Source organism: Theropithecus gelada, chromosome 3 (genome assembly GCF_003255815.1).
Source record: "Theropithecus gelada isolate Dixy chromosome 3, Tgel_1.0, whole genome shotgun sequence".
NCBI classification, from domain to species: domain Eukaryota; kingdom Metazoa; phylum Chordata; class Mammalia; order Primates; family Cercopithecidae; genus Theropithecus; species Theropithecus gelada.
This window is the reverse complement of record NC_037670.1, coordinates 88,569,397-88,588,828: the sequence shown is the minus strand read 5'-3', so window position 1 is coordinate 88,588,828 and position 19,432 is coordinate 88,569,397. Positions and strand designations below refer to the sequence as shown.

The 19,432-nt window shown below is 41.6% G+C and overlaps 1 protein-coding gene across 1 annotated transcript; it reads left to right on the top strand.

Annotated features, from left to right (window-relative positions):
* The first annotated feature begins 7,770 nt into the window (after positions 1-7,770).
* NPY (neuropeptide Y) lies at positions 7,771-15,420 on the top strand. Its single transcript, XM_025380185.1, has 4 exons — positions 7,771-7,877; positions 8,848-9,035; positions 13,092-13,172; positions 15,218-15,420. Exons 2-4 carry the CDS (start codon positions 8,848-8,850, stop codon positions 15,240-15,242), a joined length of 294 nt encoding a protein of 97 aa, XP_025235970.1. The 5' UTR covers positions 7,771-7,877; the 3' UTR covers positions 15,243-15,420.
* The last annotated feature ends 4,012 nt before the right edge of the window (positions 15,421-19,432 follow it).

The following is a 19,432-nucleotide window of genomic DNA, read 5'->3' as shown; positions in this document are numbered from 1 at the left end:
GAAGAGTGTATATTCTATTGATTTGGGGTGGAGAGTTCTGTAGATGTGTATTAGATCTGCTTGGTGCAGAGCTGAGTTCAAGTTCTGGATATCCTTGTTAACTTGTCTCGTTGATTTGTCTAATATTGACAGTGGGGTATTAAAGTCTCCCATTATTATTGTGTGGGAGTTTAAGTCTCTTTGTAGGCCTCTAAGGACTTGCTTTATGAATCTGGGTTCTCATGAATTGGGTGCATATATATTTAGGATAGTTAGCTCTTTTTGTTGAATTGATCCCTTTACCATTATGTAATGCCCTTCTTTGGGTCTTTTGATCTTTGTTGGTTTAAAGTCTGTTTTATCAGAGATTAGGATTGCAACCCTTGCTTTTTTTTTTTTTTTTTTCCTTTCCATTTGCTTGGTAGACCTTCCTCCATCCCTTTATTTTGAGCCTATGTGTGTCTCTACATGTGAGATGGGTCTCCTGAATACAGCACACTGATGGGTCTTAATTCTTTATCCAGTTTACCAGTCTGTGTCTTTTAATTGGGGCATTTAGCCCATTTACATTTAAGCTTAATATTGTTACATGTGACTTTGATCCTGTCATTATGATTTTAGCTGGTTATTTTGCCTGTTAGTTGATGCGGTTTCTTCCTAGCATCAATGGTCTTTACAATTTGCCATGTCTTTGCAGTGGCTGGTACTGGTTGTTCCTTTCCATGTTTAGTGCTTTCTTTAGGAGACAGGCCTGGTGGTTACAAAATCTCTCAGCATTTACTTGTCTGTAAAGGATTTTATTTCCCCTTCATTTATGAAGCTTAGTTTGGCTGATTGTGAAATTCTGGGTTGAAAATTCTTTTCTTTAAGAATGTTGAATATTGGTCCTCACTCTCTTCTGGCTTGTAGAGTTTCTGCCGAGAATTCTGCTGTTAGTCTGATGGGCTTCCCTTTGTGGGTAACCTGACCTTTCTCTCTGACTTCCCTTAACATTTTTTTCTTCATTTCAACCTTGACGAATCTGACAATTATGTGTCTTGGTGTTGCTCTTCTCGAGGAGTATCTTTGTGGCGTTCTCTGTATTTACTGAATTTGAATGTTGGCCTGCCTTGCTAGGTTGGGGAAGTTCTCCTGGATAATATCCTGCAGAGTGTTTTCCAGCTTGGCTCCATTCTCCCTGTCACTTTCAGGTACACCAATCAAATGTAGATTTGGTCTTTTCACATAGTCCCATATTTATTGGAGGCTTTGTTCATTTCTTTTTATTCTGTTTTCTCTAAACTTCTCTTCTTGCTTCATTTCATTAATTTGATCTTCAGTCACAGATACCCTTTCTTTGACTTGATCAAATCAGCTACTGAAGCTTGTGCATGCATCACATAGTCCTCTTGCCATGGTTTTCAGCTCCATCAGGTCATTTAAGGTCTTCCCTACACTGTTTATTTTATTTAGCCATTCATCTAATCTTTTTTCAAGGTTTTTAGCTTCCTTGCGATGGGTTTGAACATTCTCCTTTAGCTCGGAAAAATTTATTATTACCGACCTTCTGAAGCCTACTTCTGTCAGCTTGTCAAATTCATTCTCTGTCCAGCTTTGTTCCATTGCTGGTGAGGAGCTTCAATCCTTTGGAGGAGAAGGGGTGCACTGATATTTAGAATTTTTAGCTCTTCTGCTCTAGTTTCTCCTCATCTTTGTGGTTTTATCTACCTTTGGTCTTTGGTGGTGGTGACCTACAGATGAGGTTTTGGTGTGGATGTCCTTTTTGTTGATGTTGATGCTCTTCCTTTCTATTTGTTAGTTTTCCTTCTAACAGTCAGGTCCCTCAGCTGCAGGTCTGTTGGAGTTAGCTGGAGGTTCACTCCAGACCCTGTTTGCCTGAGTTTCACCAGCAGAGGCTGCAGAACAGCAAATATTGCAGAACAGCAAATATTGCTGCCTGATCCTTCCTCTGGAAGCTTCGTCTCAGAGGGGCACCCAGCTGTATGAGGTGTCAGTCGTTCCCTACTGGGAGGTGTCTCCAAGTTAGGCTACATGGGGGTCAGGGACCCACTTGAGGAGGCAGTCTGTCCATTCTCAGAGCTCAAACACCATGCTGGGAGAACCACTGCTCTCTTCTGAGCTGACAGACAGGTACATTTAAGTCTGCAGAAATTTCTGCTGCCTTTTGTTCAGCTATGCCCTGCCCCCAGGCAGGCGGGCCTCATTGAGCTGTGGTGGGCTCCACCCAGTTTGAACTTCTTGGTAGCTTTGTTTACCTACTCAAGCCTCAGCAATGGCAGACGCCCCTCCCTAGCCAGGCTTGCTGCCTTGCAGTTTGACGTCAGACTGCTGTGCTAGCAGTGAGCAAGGCTTCATGGGCATGGGACCCACCAAACCAGGCATAGGATATAATCTCCTGGTGTGCTGTTTGCTAAGACCATTGGAACAGCATAGTATTTAGGTGGCAGTGTCCCGATTTTCCTGGTACAGTCTGTCACGGCTTCCCTTGGCTAAGAAAGGGAAATCTCCGACCCCTTGCACTTCCCGGGTGAGCGGATGCCCTGCCCTGCTTTGACTTGCCCTCTGTGGGCTGCACCCACTGTCCGGTCTGACCAGTCCCAGTGAGATGAACCAGGTACCTCAGTTGGAAATGCAGAAATCACCTGACTTTTGTGTCGATCAGCTTGGAGCTGCAGACCGGAACTGTTCCTATTCGGCCATCTTGGAACGGACCTAAAGAACACTCAGAAAAGTAGTATTGCAAGGTAAACCCAGAAGCATGTGTAGGTGTTGGCCAGGTTAAGAGTAGGGAGAGAGAATATCTCAGAGAGCAGACACAGCACAATGAAGGTCCAAATAGGAATGCTGATTGGCATATTTAAGGAGCAGAAAGGAGGCCAATGGACAGAAATACAGGGAATGAAGGAGAAAATTATGTTAGATGAGCCTAGGAGGTATGTAGGGCCCAAAATATGTGGGGCTTTATAGTTCAATGGAAGAATTTTGACAACATTTTAGACTTCATGTGATATTTAATTAGACATTCATGTTAGTGGAAGCTCCACTTTGATAATCTAAATTTTAGGCCCTTGATGGAGTTTTTCTGAGCTAGACATATCACCCTAGTTTCCAAGTATGAAATCTGAGTTGGAGGGAGAGATTTCAGGATCATAAGCTGTAGGAGTAGATGAGCTTGATTGGTCAGTATGAGTGGAGTGGAAAGGTTAGGGCTAAGACTAGGGGTACAGAAGGGTGAGTCAGCAAAGGAGATGGTGGTACATTCAGAGAAAAAGGAGGTGAATCAGAGGAGACAAGAGAAAGTAATGGTCAAGAGATGTCAAATATCTGATAAAGATCCATGTGGTTTGCAATTAGGAGGTCTTACTGATAGCAGGTTTATAACTTGATTCAGATAGAACCTACATCACAGTGGTTTCATGACTACACCTAAGGTGAAGAACTAGAGACAATGAATAGAAACATCTTTTTAAAGAAGCCTTGCTATGAGACTTGCTCTTCTGGCCAAGATGAAGAAACGGGAACTGGATTTACCCTCCCTGCTTAAACAACTAAAACACTAGACAAAAGTATAGGAAACAACACTTAAAACATTGGATATCAGTAAAGGACAGTAATATCTTAGAGACAAAAAACAAATGATAGGAGCCATACAATGGTCCCAGATCACTGCCTGATATGGTTTGGCTGTGTTCCCACCCAAATCCCATCTTGAATTGTAGTTTCCATAATCCCCATGTGTTGTGGGAGGGACCTAGTGGGAGACAATTGAATCATGGGGGCGGTTACCTACAGGCTGCTGTTCTCATGATAGTGAGTGAATTCTCATAAGATCTTATGGTTTTATAAGATGTTTTTTCCCCTTTGCTCGCCACTTCTCTCTCCAGCTGCCATATGAAGAAGGACATGTTAGATTCCCCTTCCACCATAATTGTAAGTTTCCTGAGGGCTCTCCAGCCATACAGAACTGTGAGTCAATTAAACCTCTTTCCTTTATAAATTACCCAGTCTTGGGTATTTCTTTATAGCAGCATGAGAATGGACTAATACACTACCTGAAGGAGTCATCCAGGCTACAGTGCAGAAGGAAGGAATTGAATCATCCTGGCCAAGGAGCTGGAGATGGAGCTGGAGATGGAAGTGTAGGGAGCCAGGGCAGCTAGTATCCACAGGAAGAGTATCAGGTAAGAGAAAGAATACTCTGGAAGTCTGAAGCGTGTCCCCCTTGAGGATTTAGTTGATTTTTGATCAGATTATACACAGGAACAAACCACCTGAGACCAGGAAAAGAACAACACAAAAAGGTCTGATGCTGACCAAGGGCTGGGAATAGTGTCTGTCTCAACAGCCAGAGGGGAGAGCTGTGAAATTTGAGGTGTATATGTTGAGGGGAAGTCAGTTACCAGTTAAAGTAAAAAGAAGGATTTTTGCCTCAAAGTGTGGAAAGGGTAAACCTAGTTTAAAACCAGCTATAGTCCCACCTAACAAAACTCACATGCAAGAACTGAATGGATAAACTGTCTCTAAATTTTTAATTGTCTTAGAACAAGCTCAAGAACAGTCATAGGAATACAAAAAAACAAATAACAAGGTAAAATCCACAATATCTGACATCCTATCAAAAATTACCAGGCATACAAAGAAGAAGAAAAATATAAGCCATAATGTGGAGAAAAATCAATCAACCCAAAGTACACAAAAATGACACAGATGTTAGTAGTACAAAAGTTATTATTAATGTATATTCAAGAAGCTAGAGAGAAGAGCGGACATGTTTAGATATGGAAGATATAAAAAAGATTCATTGCTTTATATTGTCCTGTAATTAAAAAAAAAAGATTCAAGTTGAAATTCTAGAGATGAAAGCTACCAGGTATAAGGTGCAAAATACACTGGATAGCATTGGCAGAAATCAGATATTACAGAAAAAAAGATTAGTGAACTCAAAGACATTGCAATAGAGAGTATCCAAAATAAAATATTAAGGAAAAACTGAGCAAAACAGAAGCAAAAACAGATCACCAACAAACTATGGACCAATATACACTCACCATCTCACTCAGCCATTCTGGTTTTAAGTATTTTCCAAGAGAATTAAAGGTTTATGTTCATAAAAAGACTTGAATATGAATGTCAAGGCAGCTTTATTCATAAAAGTTTCAAGTGAAAATAACCAAAAATTCATGAGCAGTAGAATTGATTAAAAATTTTGAAGTATATCATATAATGAAATACTGCCCAGCAATAAAAAAGAAGAAACTATTGCTACATGTAACAATATGAGTGGATTCAAAAATAATGATGCTAAGTGAAAGAAGTCAGAAAGAAGTCAGACAAAGAGTACCTACTGTGGAATTATATTTATGTGCAATTCTAGAAAATGCAAACAAATCTCTAGTGATAGAAAGCAGATCAATGGAGGAGGGGTGAGGAAGAGGCAAAAGGAAGGAATTACAAAGGTACGTGTGGAAATTTGGGGAAGTGATGTATATCTTCATTTTCTTGGTTGCAATGATGGCTTCCTGAGCATATAACATGTATGCATATGTGTAAGAATATATCCAATTGAATATTTTACACATTTGTAGCTTTGTATATATTCAGTGATATCTATTTATTGCCTCTGCTTCTTTACCTTAGGTTTGGTCATGAAACCACTGGGTTTCATGTGGTCTGGGTTCTACCGGAATCAAGCTATGAACTTGCTATCAGTAAGACCTCCTAATTGCAAACCACATGGACCTTTACAAGTTATTTGACTTCTCTTGATCATTACCTTTTCTAGTCTCCACTGATTCACCTCCTTTTGAATCTCAACAAGCTCCATAGTATCTCAATGATATCTTAACAAAGCTGTTACAAATAAATGACTTTGAAACAAAGGAGAGAAATGGCTCAGGAGCTAGGAGAATATGCAGGGTTGAGTTGCAAACAGTTGATTTTGTTTGTATTTTGGGCAGGGGATGAGGCTTGGACTGGAGAGAAAGGAGATAAGGATGTAAACACACATGTAGGGCATACCACCCCCTATTTTTTATTCTCTAAATCCTTAACCCTGAGAATAAGTTCTTATTCTTGAGTATCAATGACATTATCTTAAGCTAAATTAATCAAGCCTCCACAGTGTTCTTCTCTCAACAGTGGTGTGGGCCTCCCTAGAAGTAATTTCTCCCAAATTCAATGATACCTTTTAAGTTCAGAGTTTAATTGATATGAATCTGTGATACACTCTAAAATAAGATTATTTTATTGAAAAGTGGACTGTAACTTTCCTTTTATCTAGGAAGGGTTCTAAGTTAGAAGATGTTTTGCACTTTTACCAAAGGCTCTGTCATGTAAGCACCCGGAGCAACTCTGAAAGCCTTGATATTTGTGTTTCCAGCATGTGTTTGTGTAATACAGAAAGAGAAGCAGTTGTCAAGTGAAATGATGTTGGTCTCCAAAATTATAGTTTGATCCCACAAACACATACACACAAAGGATTGTTTGCTTCACAGTTTTTGATATTTAATTCAATGCTGTTGGAACAGCACAAAACTAAGTGTCAGCTTAACAGAATCACTCGTCCTTTTAGCATTAAAGTAACATGTAACTTAATGCTTTAATTTCCCAACATGCCATTTTATTTAGAAAGATTCAGACTTTCATTTTATTTAGAAATAAAATGCCATTTTATTTAGAAAGATCCAGGAGCATTCATTCACGGAACTTTAAGATCTCAGTCCACTGCATAAAATCTTGATTTTGTAATAACAATTTCTGTGTCTTGCATATTCATTCAACAGGTTTAACGCGATGAGCAAATTAATGTTCATCGTTTTTAACATGTTTCAACTTAATCAGAACCCACATTCTCAATTAACGTTAATTGAATGTACATAGGACTATACAAGGGTTAGCAAATAAGAGAGAAACTGTTGCTCATTTAACTACTGTCACTTTGGACCAAAAAAAAAAAAAAAAAAAAAACATTTTAAAAATTGCGCTTAAAAGAGTCTCTAGAAGCTGGAAGCGTGGCTCTTTTTCAGTAAACTAGGGGAAAAGGTTTACCGTGTTCCCCCTTTGGGGAATTTTGAGTCGCCACACTCATGTCAAGACCGAACCTGGCTCACTGCGTCTGGGAGAGTACTTGAGGAAGGCTGATGTCCTAGAAAAACCAGCTGAGGAAAGGGGCTGAAGCTCATGAAACCAGTTCTCAGCTCCGCGCCGAGGGGTCGGGGGGGGGGGGGGGCAGCTTTGCGACCCTCTAGCTGGAGACTTCCCGCAGCTGCCTCCGACTTGTTCTAAGTGCAGGAAAAATCGGTGCGCCCAGTTGCCTCTCTCCAAAAGCGCGCAGCTGTGCCCAGTGAGGATGCCGCGCTGGTCCTGGAGATGTCCCACCGCAAAGAGCATTCAGATGCTTCCTACTCCGGCGCCCAGTGGCTTGGTAAGTCCTGTTGGCAGGCGACAAGAATTGTCTGGGCTGCTCCTATCTCTGGCAAGACTAGACGGGGCGTGAAGGAAAGAAGAAAAGCAGGGATCGGGCACTGCCCGAGGGCAGACACTTGGGCTTTGGTGTTGTCCAGCGCGCTCGGAGCGCGCTGCCTCGCTCGTGCTGTCCCGGGCCCCGCTTCTTCGGGCAGTGCCTGGGGCAGGAGGGTTGGGGTGTGGGTGGCTCCCTAAGCCAACACTCGTGCGGCTGCGGTTTCAGCCCCCTCCCCCCGCCACTGGGGGGCGGGAAGTGGCGGGTAGGAGTCACCCAAACGTGATTGCCCGAGGCCCCTCCTGCTGCGGCGAGGAAGCTCCATAAAAGCCCGGTTGCGACCCGCTCTCTGCACCCCATCCGCTGGCTCTCACCCCTCGGAGACGCGCGCCCGACAGCAGAGAACTTGCCGCCCAGCCACGCCCGCGCGCCAGCCACCGTGAGTGCTACGACCCGTTTGTCTAGGGGTGGGAGCTAAGGGGCGCCCATGAACTTGCTAGAGGCGCAGCCTCCGGCTCTGTGGAGCTCTAGGGCGCCGGGAGGGTCGCACCCTGTTCCCCAGCCGGTACTATGTCGGCTCGGCGCCCCGACGCGGACCAGCCCTCTTGGCGGCTAAATTCCACTTGTCCCTCTGCTCCCCTCTGATTGTCCACCGCCCTTCTCCCGGGCCCTTCCCGCTGGGCGGTTCTTCTGAGTTACCTTTTGGCAGATATGGAGGGAGAACCCGGGACCCCTATCCTAAGGCAGCTGGCGGTCTCCCTGCGGGTCGCTGCCTTGAGGCCCAGAAAGAGATGCGCGGTAGGAAGGTTTCCCTGGCAGCGCCATCGAGTGAGGAATCCCTGGCGCTCGGGAGCCCCGCGCCCTGCCATCTGCCTGGATTCTTGGGCTCCAAATCTCTTGGGAGCAATTCTGGCCCAGGGAGCAATTCTTTTCCCCCTTCCCCACCGCAGTCATCACCCTGAGGTGATCTCTACCGTCAGCGTTGATCCCCTGAAGCTAGGCAGACCAAAAGTAACAGAGAAGAAAGTTTTCCTCCCAGACAAGAGTTTGGGCAAGAGGGGAGAAAAGTGATCCAGCAGGAGGAACTTCCAATTTGATTTTGAAAGTGTCTAAACTGGCGGGGCCCCCACCTTGCACCTCTCGCCGCGCGCTTCTTGGTCCCCGAGACTTGGAACGAAGTTGCGCGAAGTTTTCAGGTGGAGCAGAGGGGCAGGTCTGGGCCAGACGGCACCCAGAGTCCGCAAGGTGGTGCTAGCCACGCCTGGGTTCTCTCTGCGGGACTGGGACGAGAGCGGATTGGGGGTCGCGGGTGGTAGCAGAAGGAGGAGCGCGGGAGGAAGAGGAGGGAGGTGCTGCGCGTGGGTCCTCTGAATCCCCAAGCCCGTCCGCTGAGCCTTCTGTGCCCGCAGATGCTAGGTAGCAAGCGACTGGGGCTGTCCGGACTGACCCTCGCCCTGTCCCTGCTCGTGTGCCTGGGTGCGCTGGCCGAGGCGTACCCTTCCAAACCGGACAACCCGGGCGAGGACGCGCCAGCGGAGGACATGGCCAGATACTACTCGGCGCTGCGACACTACATCAACCTCATCACCAGGCAGAGGTGGGTGGGCCCGCGGGACCGACTCCAGGAGCGCCAGTGCCTGCACACCAGGAGATCCTGGTTAGGGGAAGGGATTGTTTCTTTTCCTTCGCTCTATCCCAGGGCAGGACAGTATCAGGCTCTTAGTCAGCTCTAGGTAAATGTTTGTGCGGGGCACACTGCGCACAAAATGGATACCTTCCATTTTGTGCAACTACAGTCACAGAGTCGTGATCCCCAGATTCAGGTTCCCCAGGCTGGTAGGCTGGCAATCTCCTCTCACTCACCTCTTGTGGTTTGTTGTGGTTCTTACAGCAGTGGGGGCCTGTCCAGAAATCTCGAAAGTACCCAGTGAAAGGGGCAAGAATGCGCCAGAGAAATGCTGTAGGAAGAAAGGCTAGCAAGGTGTCTAGGAAAAACAGAACGACCACCAAAGAAAACCAAACCAAGGAGTAAACTGCAGGGTTGCCCCAGACATTGTTAGACTTTCCAGCCTGCCTAGGGCTAATTGAATGACAGTATTTAGAAAAAGACAAATAGAGCTATTTTCTTTTCTTCTGTACTGTGTTTTTTTGCAGTCTCAGTCTCATACTTGAAAATCCTAGTCCCAGTAATTAGAGATTTAGCCTGAAAACAGTTTATCTAAAATGCAGAGACTCTCCCTATTTTATAGCTGGTGAATTCTGAAAAGAAAGTGCCCACTTGGTATTTCATTAAGAAGAAACTTACATTGGTCCAGTAACTTTAGGATGAATCCACGGATTACATGGAATCTGAGAAGTTGTAAACTTTATTCTGGACATTCAGAAAGTCAAAATGAAATGCCACATTTTCACTCTCAACATTGACAATTAAGGGAAAAATCAAATCCAAACTATTTTACAAATTACACAGGATTTAAATTTCGTTTTCAAAATTGGTTGATCTTAGCTCTAAATCATTTAACATCTTATTTTAATTACTAAGATTAAATTATTTTAATCATTTGACCATATCTAAAGGATAAGCCCTTTAGAAGCATGAATGTTAGTTAACATGTTTAAATTATATGTTTAAAGTATTGTGGGGTTTATTTATTTATTAGTCCATATTTTTACTGTTTACAAGTCAGGGAGTAGTTGGAAAGGATCCAAAAGGGGGAGAATCTGTACTTCTAAAATCAAGTTTGCTTTTTCCTGTTTCATCAAAAAGGTATTCAACATCCTAAAACTTTTGAAAAAGCTCCAATTTATATAGAATCTGAAAAACATGAAAATGCCAGAATTAAATAGTATTGGTTTGTGATCCCTTGAAATCTGATCATTTTAATTAGCAAAAAGCAATAATATTTTATATTCCATACTTCCCAGAAAGTTAATTGATTCAAATTCTTGCTATGCTATGCTGTCATTCAGATCAAAGAGAACTTGTACAAACAAAAATATGTTAACTGTTTTTTCTAGAAAAACCTTTGTTAGTTATTTAGTTATAGCATAATATACAGTAGAACTCAGTTTTCCAAAGATGATTGCTCTAAAGCTTTACAATTTTACAAAGCTCTAGCATTTTAAAATATTTTCCTAGGCATTATCTCATTCAGTCTTTACCTCAAAGCTTTGAAGGGAGTATAATTATCTCCATTTCACAAATCATGAAGCTAAGGACATTTCATGAAAGCTATTTTTATAGGAATTATGGAATTGGGGGCCTCCTTTGAGTTTCTTTGGATGTTGTCACCACCGTCAACAGGCGGTGTTATCTCCAACATGTTTGATGAGAAAAAAAAACATAAAGGAAAGGGACTTAGGTTTCATGGCAAGAGATTCAGCTTAGATGGGAATGAGCTGGTCTCTGAGGCAGAGTTTCCTGTCTCACCTTCATGTAAACTCCTTCTTAGAAACCAGCAGAGGCTCTTAACATACATCCATCTTCTCCTTCCCACCACAGACACCCACTCCTATGTGTGTTTCTGAAAATTACAGGGTCATTTGTGGATGTGCTTTAATTTACTATAGATGTAATCTGATATCATTATCTTTCTTCTCCCCGCCCTGACCCCTGTTCCCCCTACACTCAATTTGTGCTTATATTCTTGTTGCTGTATATATACCCCTGGCTCATTGCTTCTGGAAGCTGCATTACTTCTTCTAGAGTGTGGGTCTCCTACAATTTACTTATATGGCCCCCTAAATCAGTGGTTCTCACCTGAGGGTGATTTTATGCTCCCCAGGTGTGATTTGGCAGTGTCTGGAGACATTTTTGGTTTTCACAACGGGAGGTGGGTGCTGCTGGTATCTAGATGTATAGATGCCAAGGAGGCTGCTAAATATCCTACCATGCCCAGGACAGCCCCCATTACAAAGACTAGCCAGTCCCGGAGAAACTCAGCCTTAGATTAGTGTTTCTCCTTTCTGGCTGCATATTAAAATCATCAGGGGAGCTTTTAAAGTACACTGATGCTGGGATCCACCCCTGACCAATTAAATCAGACCCTCTAGCATAGGGCCTGGGCTTTAGAGTATGTTTTTAACACTCCCCAGGTGATTCTAATGTGCAGCCAGGTTTGAGAATCTTTAAGGACTCAACCTTTGAAAGTTACAGCATTGTAGAGAGAAAGGATGATCCAGAATTAATTAAAGAAGGAAGAAGAGTGAACAATGCTGAACTGGATGCAAGACTATGACTGTGCAAATCCTCCTATTTCAGATTTAGGTTCTTTACTGGTAAATTGGAGAAAACAGTTGGCAGTTCTTTTACTCACTGGAGCATGATGAAGATAAATGAGTTACAGTTGCCCTAGAGTTTTACGAGTAGTAAAACCAATGGATGGATAGAATAAATAGTATAAGCAGATGCCTGTAGTCTAATATCGCAGCTCCAGAAAATCTTCGAGGAAATCTTACACATGATGGGAGTGGGACAGGGACTTGTTTTGTTTTTGCTTCCCTTGAGTCTCAGCAAAAGAACAGTAATAGAAAATCTTTCCAAAAAATTGAGATATAATTTTGCTTGGCAATTAGAGTATATCCTCTGTCAGCTATGTTCAGCTGTTAGACCTATTAACCAATCCACACCAGGCTAATTTATTTCTAAACAAAGTGGCGACTGGTGTCCAACACCTTTTCTGAGAAAGGGAAAAATGGCCTCTTCAAAAGATGCAATTTGGTATAGACTTGTCTGACTCTTTTGTAGTGTCCTGGAGTGGGGAGCATATACTACCCTCGCAGATAAACGAAACCTTACCTGCGTGTATTGTCTCACCCATATCCTGCTATAGGAGAAAAAAAACAAACAAACAAGAACATTTCCATGAACCAGTTAGATTCCTTTAGACTTACAGGGAGGCTAAAATCACAACATCAGGAGAGGCTTTAGCATTTGGCACCTTGAATGAATATAAGAAATATGAGACCCAGGGTCTGTTGGTAACCAGAAGAATGGATACATTTCAACAGCAGTAATTTGCATGTGTGTATCACTTTGTCACTTTGAAAGCACTGGGACTCACGTTTCACACTGGATGTTCACAAAGACTCTGATTTAAGCAGGGAGTATTTTACAAACGAGAAAATCGAGCTTCAAAGACACAGGTGGGTCTTACACGGCAATCTGCTGATTTTTTTTCTAGCACTGTCTTTGAAATATCATCTGGTCTCCTTGTTAAGATTTAAACTGCTGTGTATCATCAGAACAATAGCCAATTAACTAATTGTGGAAACATTTACAATCATGCTTCCATGTTTTCAAATTTCCTGTCACCTAGTTATAAAAGTATGTATCTCTATACATATTATTTATGGTTGTTTAAAAAGGCAGGAATTTGACTAGGAATTTTGGTTTGGTTTAAATAACCTCCTAGATTATTTATTGAGTATTTGAGCAAAGTTTAAATATATATATATATAAATAATTTCAAATAATATTTATGATAATGTTTCTGATAATATATGCTTCATACACCTAGATTGCTTGTTACAGATGAACAACTGACAATAATATTTAGTTTTCATATCCCAAATAGTACACTATCTTCCTTTTTCCTAAAGGTTTTTATGCCTATTCCAAACTTGCTTTAAAAGACTTTTTTTTTTTCCCCAGGTATGGCAAACGATCTAGCCCAGAGACACTGATTTCAGACCTCTTGATGAGAGAAAGCACAGAAAATGTTCCCAGAACTCGGTATGACAAGGCTTGTGATGGGGACATTGTTGCAGAGCTCAAGGTGCCCAGGGGAGGGAAGTCAGAGACGGCGCCTGGTGGGAGGCATTGGGACAGGGGCTTCTACACTAGGGGAGATTTCGGCAGAAATGAGGATGAAGAAGCAGGCAGAGGAGACCTCTCTTTTCATGTACTCACTGTCAAATCTCTAAACGTCTGTGGAATAATATTTTCTAGCCCAGGTTATTTGGTGCTCCTTTGACAATTTTAAAAATAATTGACTTTTAACTTCGAAATTATATAGAATTTCTAACATTGTTGGAATCAGGGGAGCATAGAGTGAGTCCCTGGCTCTAAATTGAAATGACCAACTGTCCATCTCTGGCTGGGAAGATCTGTAGTTTTTATATATGTGGAGCATCCAGATGTCCTAGAAAATGTCCCCCATGGTTTTTACTCCAACTTTCCCAGTTTTACATGAAGCTGTAGGTAAATTAGATGCTCCGGATTACTTTTTGACATATTTGAGTTCAACTTGTGTCACGTAGTGATTTATTACATTCAATGAATGCACGTTGAATGACAGTATTCTTAGGAGTTTATCTGTAGTCTCAGGACTTTCTTGCAGTTTGGGTCTGTCTTGGAAAGAGGTGCCCACCAATGTCTAAGTGTTAAACATTGAGCTAAGATTTTCTGGTGCCTCCTGGACAAGGAGTGCTGCTGAAGAGGAGCCGGGTCCTCTTCCATCTTCATAACCTCCTGGCTCTTCAGTCCTTGCTTCCTGTCTCTAACCATGGTAAGATCATAGTGCACAGGGTCCACCCATGTCTGCGGCAGCTTGGCTGCCTTAAACCCAGAGTTCTACAACGTCAAGAACAAAGTTCCCCAGAAGAGGTCACTAGAACACTTGCTCAGTGAGTGTGACTGACATGTGGCTCTCCAAGTTCTCCCTAGAGACTCAGCAGGGTGACCCGCTGGGCCACCCACCTTCCCTTCTAACCTCCCTCAGTTCTCTTGTGAAATGGCCAGCCAGAACGAAGGGTGTTAATACAGAGTTGTGAGATTTGGTTTCTCTAAAGGGAACAATGATTTGAACTGAGATAAAACTCAGTGCTCCTGTCCCTGGAGGAACCAGCCCAGACTTAAATAGCGAATGCAAGGGAAACAGGTAGAAAATGTGTAAGCGTTGTCTTCTTTAATTAAAAATTATTATTATTATGATTCAGAGACAAGGTCTCCTTCTGTCACTCAGGCCGGAGTGCAGTGGTGCAATCATAGCTCACTGCAGCCTCGAGCTCCTGGCCTCAAGAGATCCTCCCTCCTCAGCCTGCTGAAGTGCTAGGATTGCAGTTGTGAGCCACAGTGCCTGGCCAGGGTTGTTTTAATACTAAGCAGTAAATGTCTTTCTATGTTTCACTGACATGCATATGATGTTTGCCACAGTAAAATGTTTAGGGTAGGCTATATCTACTTACTGTTAGAAAAATAACAACCCAGACCTACTTGGTTTTTGTCTTTGTTTTGTGGCCCAGTTAGTGCATGAAGTAAAATTAATTGCACCCTGATTGACAGACTCCATCATGTGCAGTTAGAAGAAGACAAAATTTAACAGTCTTGAAGTTGCCTATGAGTGCTATTTTATTAAAAAGATCTCATAGTCTAATAAGTAGCACCTTATTACATAATAAAGCTGGCAGGAAAAGGAAGCATATTTAGAGTTGAAGAACAATAACTTTCCTCTTATAGCTTCATGTGATTTCTGTAATTTTGATTTTCAAAAGATTGTGTTCTTCGGCTCCTTTGATACATACAGAGCCTTTAAAACGCTTCCTCTGAGGTTTGCCCAAGACTCCTGTGAACATCATGGAAAACTGCTCAGCTGGGGCTGTGCACATTGTGCCTCTGCCTCACGTTCTGATATTCCACGTGGCTTCTGGTTTAGAATGCCAGCAGGAGACTTCTACAGTTCCCGTCATCTTTCACTTCTGAGCTAAATGTCTCACCGTTGCTAATACTCAGGAAGTTGGGCAGCTTCCCTTACATGCTTTGCTTCTTATGTTTTACAGGCTTGAAGACCCTTCAATGTGGTGATGGGAAATGAAACTTGCTCTTTGGCCTTTTCCTATTTTCAGCCCATATTTCATCGTGTAAAATGAGAGTCCACCCATCCTACCAATGCATGCAGCCATTGTGCTGAATTCTGCAATGTTTTCCTTTGTCATCATTGTATATATGTGCATTTAAATAAAGTATCATGCATTCAAAAGTGTATCCTCCTCAATGAAAAAGCTATTACAATAGTGATAGATATTAATAATATTATTATATCTATAGTGATAGATATTAATATCTATCACTATAATAATTTTATTTTGTAATAATAAGTTTAATGAAAATAATTAGTCATTATAGTCTCCCTCAACTAGCAGATTCAGAGTTTGTTTCACTAATATTAAAACAGCAGCTGTGAAAGGTATGACGATATGATTATTCATGATAACCAAGATCAGCTGTGTGGGTGTGTATGTGTGTGTATGTGTGTAAAACATATAGATGCGTTTGAAGATATTGATGAAAGGAATGCTAATTTGAGAAACTTTTCTGAGCTTTCCCCCCCAGTCACATGGAACCCTTGCTAACCTTGTTAGCAGTGCTGTCAGCAGAAGGACTTTCTGACTAACTAGAGCTTTCTGTGAAATGTCCTTTATCCCTCTGTCTAATATGGCAGCCACTAGCCACATGTGGCTTTTGAGCCCCTGAATGTAAGTTAGTGCAAATAAAGAGATGAGTTTTAAATTTTATTTAATTTTAATGAATTTTAACTTAAATGGCCATTAAGTCTCTAGTGGCTACCATATCAGACCGTTGAGGTCTACACATCTATTTTGGTCACTACTCTTAGAATTTGAGTCAGAAATACAATGAGTGGGATGATTATCTTTTCATACAACATGGGGCATGTCAATTAATTTAACTGAAACTTATTAAACTTCCTCCTTCAAGTACCTATTTGCATAGGCTTACTTTAAAATTAATGTTATTATATTTTTACATGTCATTTCTAAATCAAAGAAAATGAGTCTCATCCCACACTGGTACTTCATACCACACTGTAAAAAATATACACAAATACGTTTATGTGACAACTTAAAACTTTACAAAAAAAATGCATTAATAACAATATTCATCATGACCTAGGGAATCTTGTAGAATATACAATATTCTCTGCACATAAAAAATTATAACTTTTTTCAGGCAATGGAGTCAGTGTTGCTACAAAATGTAATTTCCTTTAATGAAACTAAGATAAAACTGTTCCACAATTTCCCTAAAATTTTCTTTATTTTTATTTCTTTATTATTGGAACTAAATACCAATTTGTGAAACATTTTTAAAATCTTAAAAAAGATAAGTAATAATTTATTACACAACATCAAAATTATTAACCTAGCGTATCTGGGAATTTTCTTTATTCAAATTAGTAATACACAGAGAAAGTTACTCAAAAATCCATCTTTCAGCAGAGATAGGCTGAGTACGCATTACCACGCATATAGTCATATACACTTCACAACATTTTAGTCAGTGATGGCCCACACATATAGTAGTGTCCCATAAGATTACAATACTGAATTTTTACTGTAACTTTTCTATGTTTAGGTAGACACACACCTACCATTATGTCACTATTGCCTACAGTATTCAGTACAGTCACTTGCTGTATAGGTTTTTAGCCTAGGGGCAATAGGCCATGTCATACAGCCTAGGAGTACAGAAAGCCATACCATCCAGGTCTGTGTAAGTACATTCATTCTATGATGTTTGCCCAACAACAAGATCACCTAACAATGCATTTCTCAGAAAGTACCCCTATCGATAGTGGATGCATGACTGTAGAACTCTTCATTACATGGAGTGGAACAAACAGGAATAATGCATATGAACCATTCAGAGAGAATCCAGGAATTTTATTTTAAACAAAAATTTTAACCTCTTACCTCATCAAAGCTAAATACTTAGAAGATTTAGCATTAAACAACCTGCATTTTACTTACACTCAACCCAGACCTTGATCCCTTTGCTTCTTCACTTCATCTTATTAGAAGGAGGACTTAACCTTCACACCATGTGGGCCCCATGAACCTGACTCAGTGACTTTCAAGCTCTCTGAGCTTCAAGTTCACTACATGGCTGAATTCTCACCCATGAGATGGGGATAATTATTCCTGCCTAAATTTCCACGTATACCTTTATGGGAATCAAAATTCAGGTTAAGATAATGTTACAAGTAATAGAAAACAGGTGGGTAAAAATGGAGTATTTGATGACTCCTGTATTTAATTCTAAATCCCTAATGAACCAGAATTAGCTTTCAGAAATAAAATGATAACAAACTTTTTTAAAAGTTGCAAAACTGCATTTCAAGAGATTATAGTAATATTTCTCAAACATTTTCAATTTTAGGATGGGAGTAGGTTTGAAATAGGTTTAAATAGGTTTTAGAAAATGTTTAAAGGCACCGGATCACTCAGCTGTCATTGCAAATAATAATAATAATAATGCTTACTAGAGTTATAGTAAGAACAATTTAGCCTTCATTAATGAGATCCCTATGAGCAACATAATCATTATCAAGTAAATCCATCGGCACTTATTAAGGCCTCCTCTGACCCTAGCTCTAATCCATCATCTATGGGTATCACTTGTGCATAAGTTTTTGCAGGTGTCGTCATGTTTTTATTCTGATTCCTACAACGCCCAAGACAGAGTCAAGCAGATGGTTAGTGCCTCAGTTTTCACAGAAAGGCCTATAGGAAGTAAGTGACTTATCCTACCTCATTCAAGTTACTGGGACTAGAAAGCAGCTCCTCTTTATTTTCAAAAACTTTGCAAAACCTTTGCAAAAAGTTTTCAAAAACTTTGCCCTGCTTGACAATGTCTTCCAGAAGTGAGTGCAAGTGGAGACCAGCTTGTGCATGGTCTAGTTAAGAGCATAACTCTGGTGTATCACCCTGAAGACAAATCAGAGAGTAATGAAATACTATACAGATTATGTGAGAAGTATTGAGAAAAGGAAATCAGTGTGGGCCGACTAGTTGAAAAATGCTTACTAGTGAATGTGGATTGAGCTGAGAATAGGAGGTTTTGGGTCTGGGCTAAACTGTGTGGATTAGCACAGCTTGTGAAGGGAACCTTCAGAGCTCTACTTGACAGGAACAGAGAGAGAGTGGCAGAGGCTAGACTGAAGAACTAGGTCTAAGAATGGCCAAACTCATTCATTCACTTAACATATTTTCATCACCTAATATCTATTGGACTTTGTACTAAGCACTGAGAAGACAAAAATTAGTTTCTCAGGGAATTTACTATCTAATGAGGGAGGCAAATAATTATAGTGCATTGTTGGAAGTGCAGAGATGTGTCAGAGCTTTGAGAAGTAGTTAAGTGCTAGAACCTTCCCATTCATCATGCTTCCGTTTGCAGTTTCCTGACAAGGAGCTGTACATAGAACTAGGAAACAGAGCCAGGTGAACAAGCATCCAATGAGGCCCAAATGTAAGGCTGCCTGGTAAGCTGAGTCAGGGTGCCTGGCTGCAGCTCAAGCCTCTAGAGCACCTGTGTTTCCAAACCAAATCTCAGCAGCCTAGTGAAGAGTGACAGGAAAAGTAAGGTTTCTGGGGAAGATTCCCAAATCCACTTACCCAAATAGCCACATAGATCAGAAGGGCCAGCCTGTCACATCTAGCAGCAGATGGAAGAAGAGAAGGGCCACTTGTGACTGCTCGTTACCTTTCAACTGTGTCCCTGCCTGTTAAGGCAATGTGGTCTAATGAATCAGTCAGAATAGCAGCTGTCTCCTATGCAGAGGGAGACAGGAAAAGAGAAAGAACAGAGGCCAGAGGTCTCTATGGGTTAAGGCTAAAATGTGGACATCCCACAGACCCTTCAAATTCAATATGTTGGCTGGGCACAGTGGCTCACGGCTGTAATCCCAGCACTGTGGGAGGCTGAGGCAGGCAGATCACCTGAGGTCAGGTGTTTGAGACCAGCCTGGCCAACATGATGAAACCCTCTCTCTACTAAAAATACAAAAATTACCTGGGCATGGTGGCACGTGCCTGTAGTCCCAGGTACTCAGGAGGCTGAAACAGAATCGCTTGAACCCAGGAGGCAAAGGTTGCAGTGAGCCAAGATCACGCCATTGCACCCCAGCCTGGGTGACAGAGTGAGACCCTGTCTCGAAAACAAACAAACAAACAAATTCAGTATGTCCAAAATTG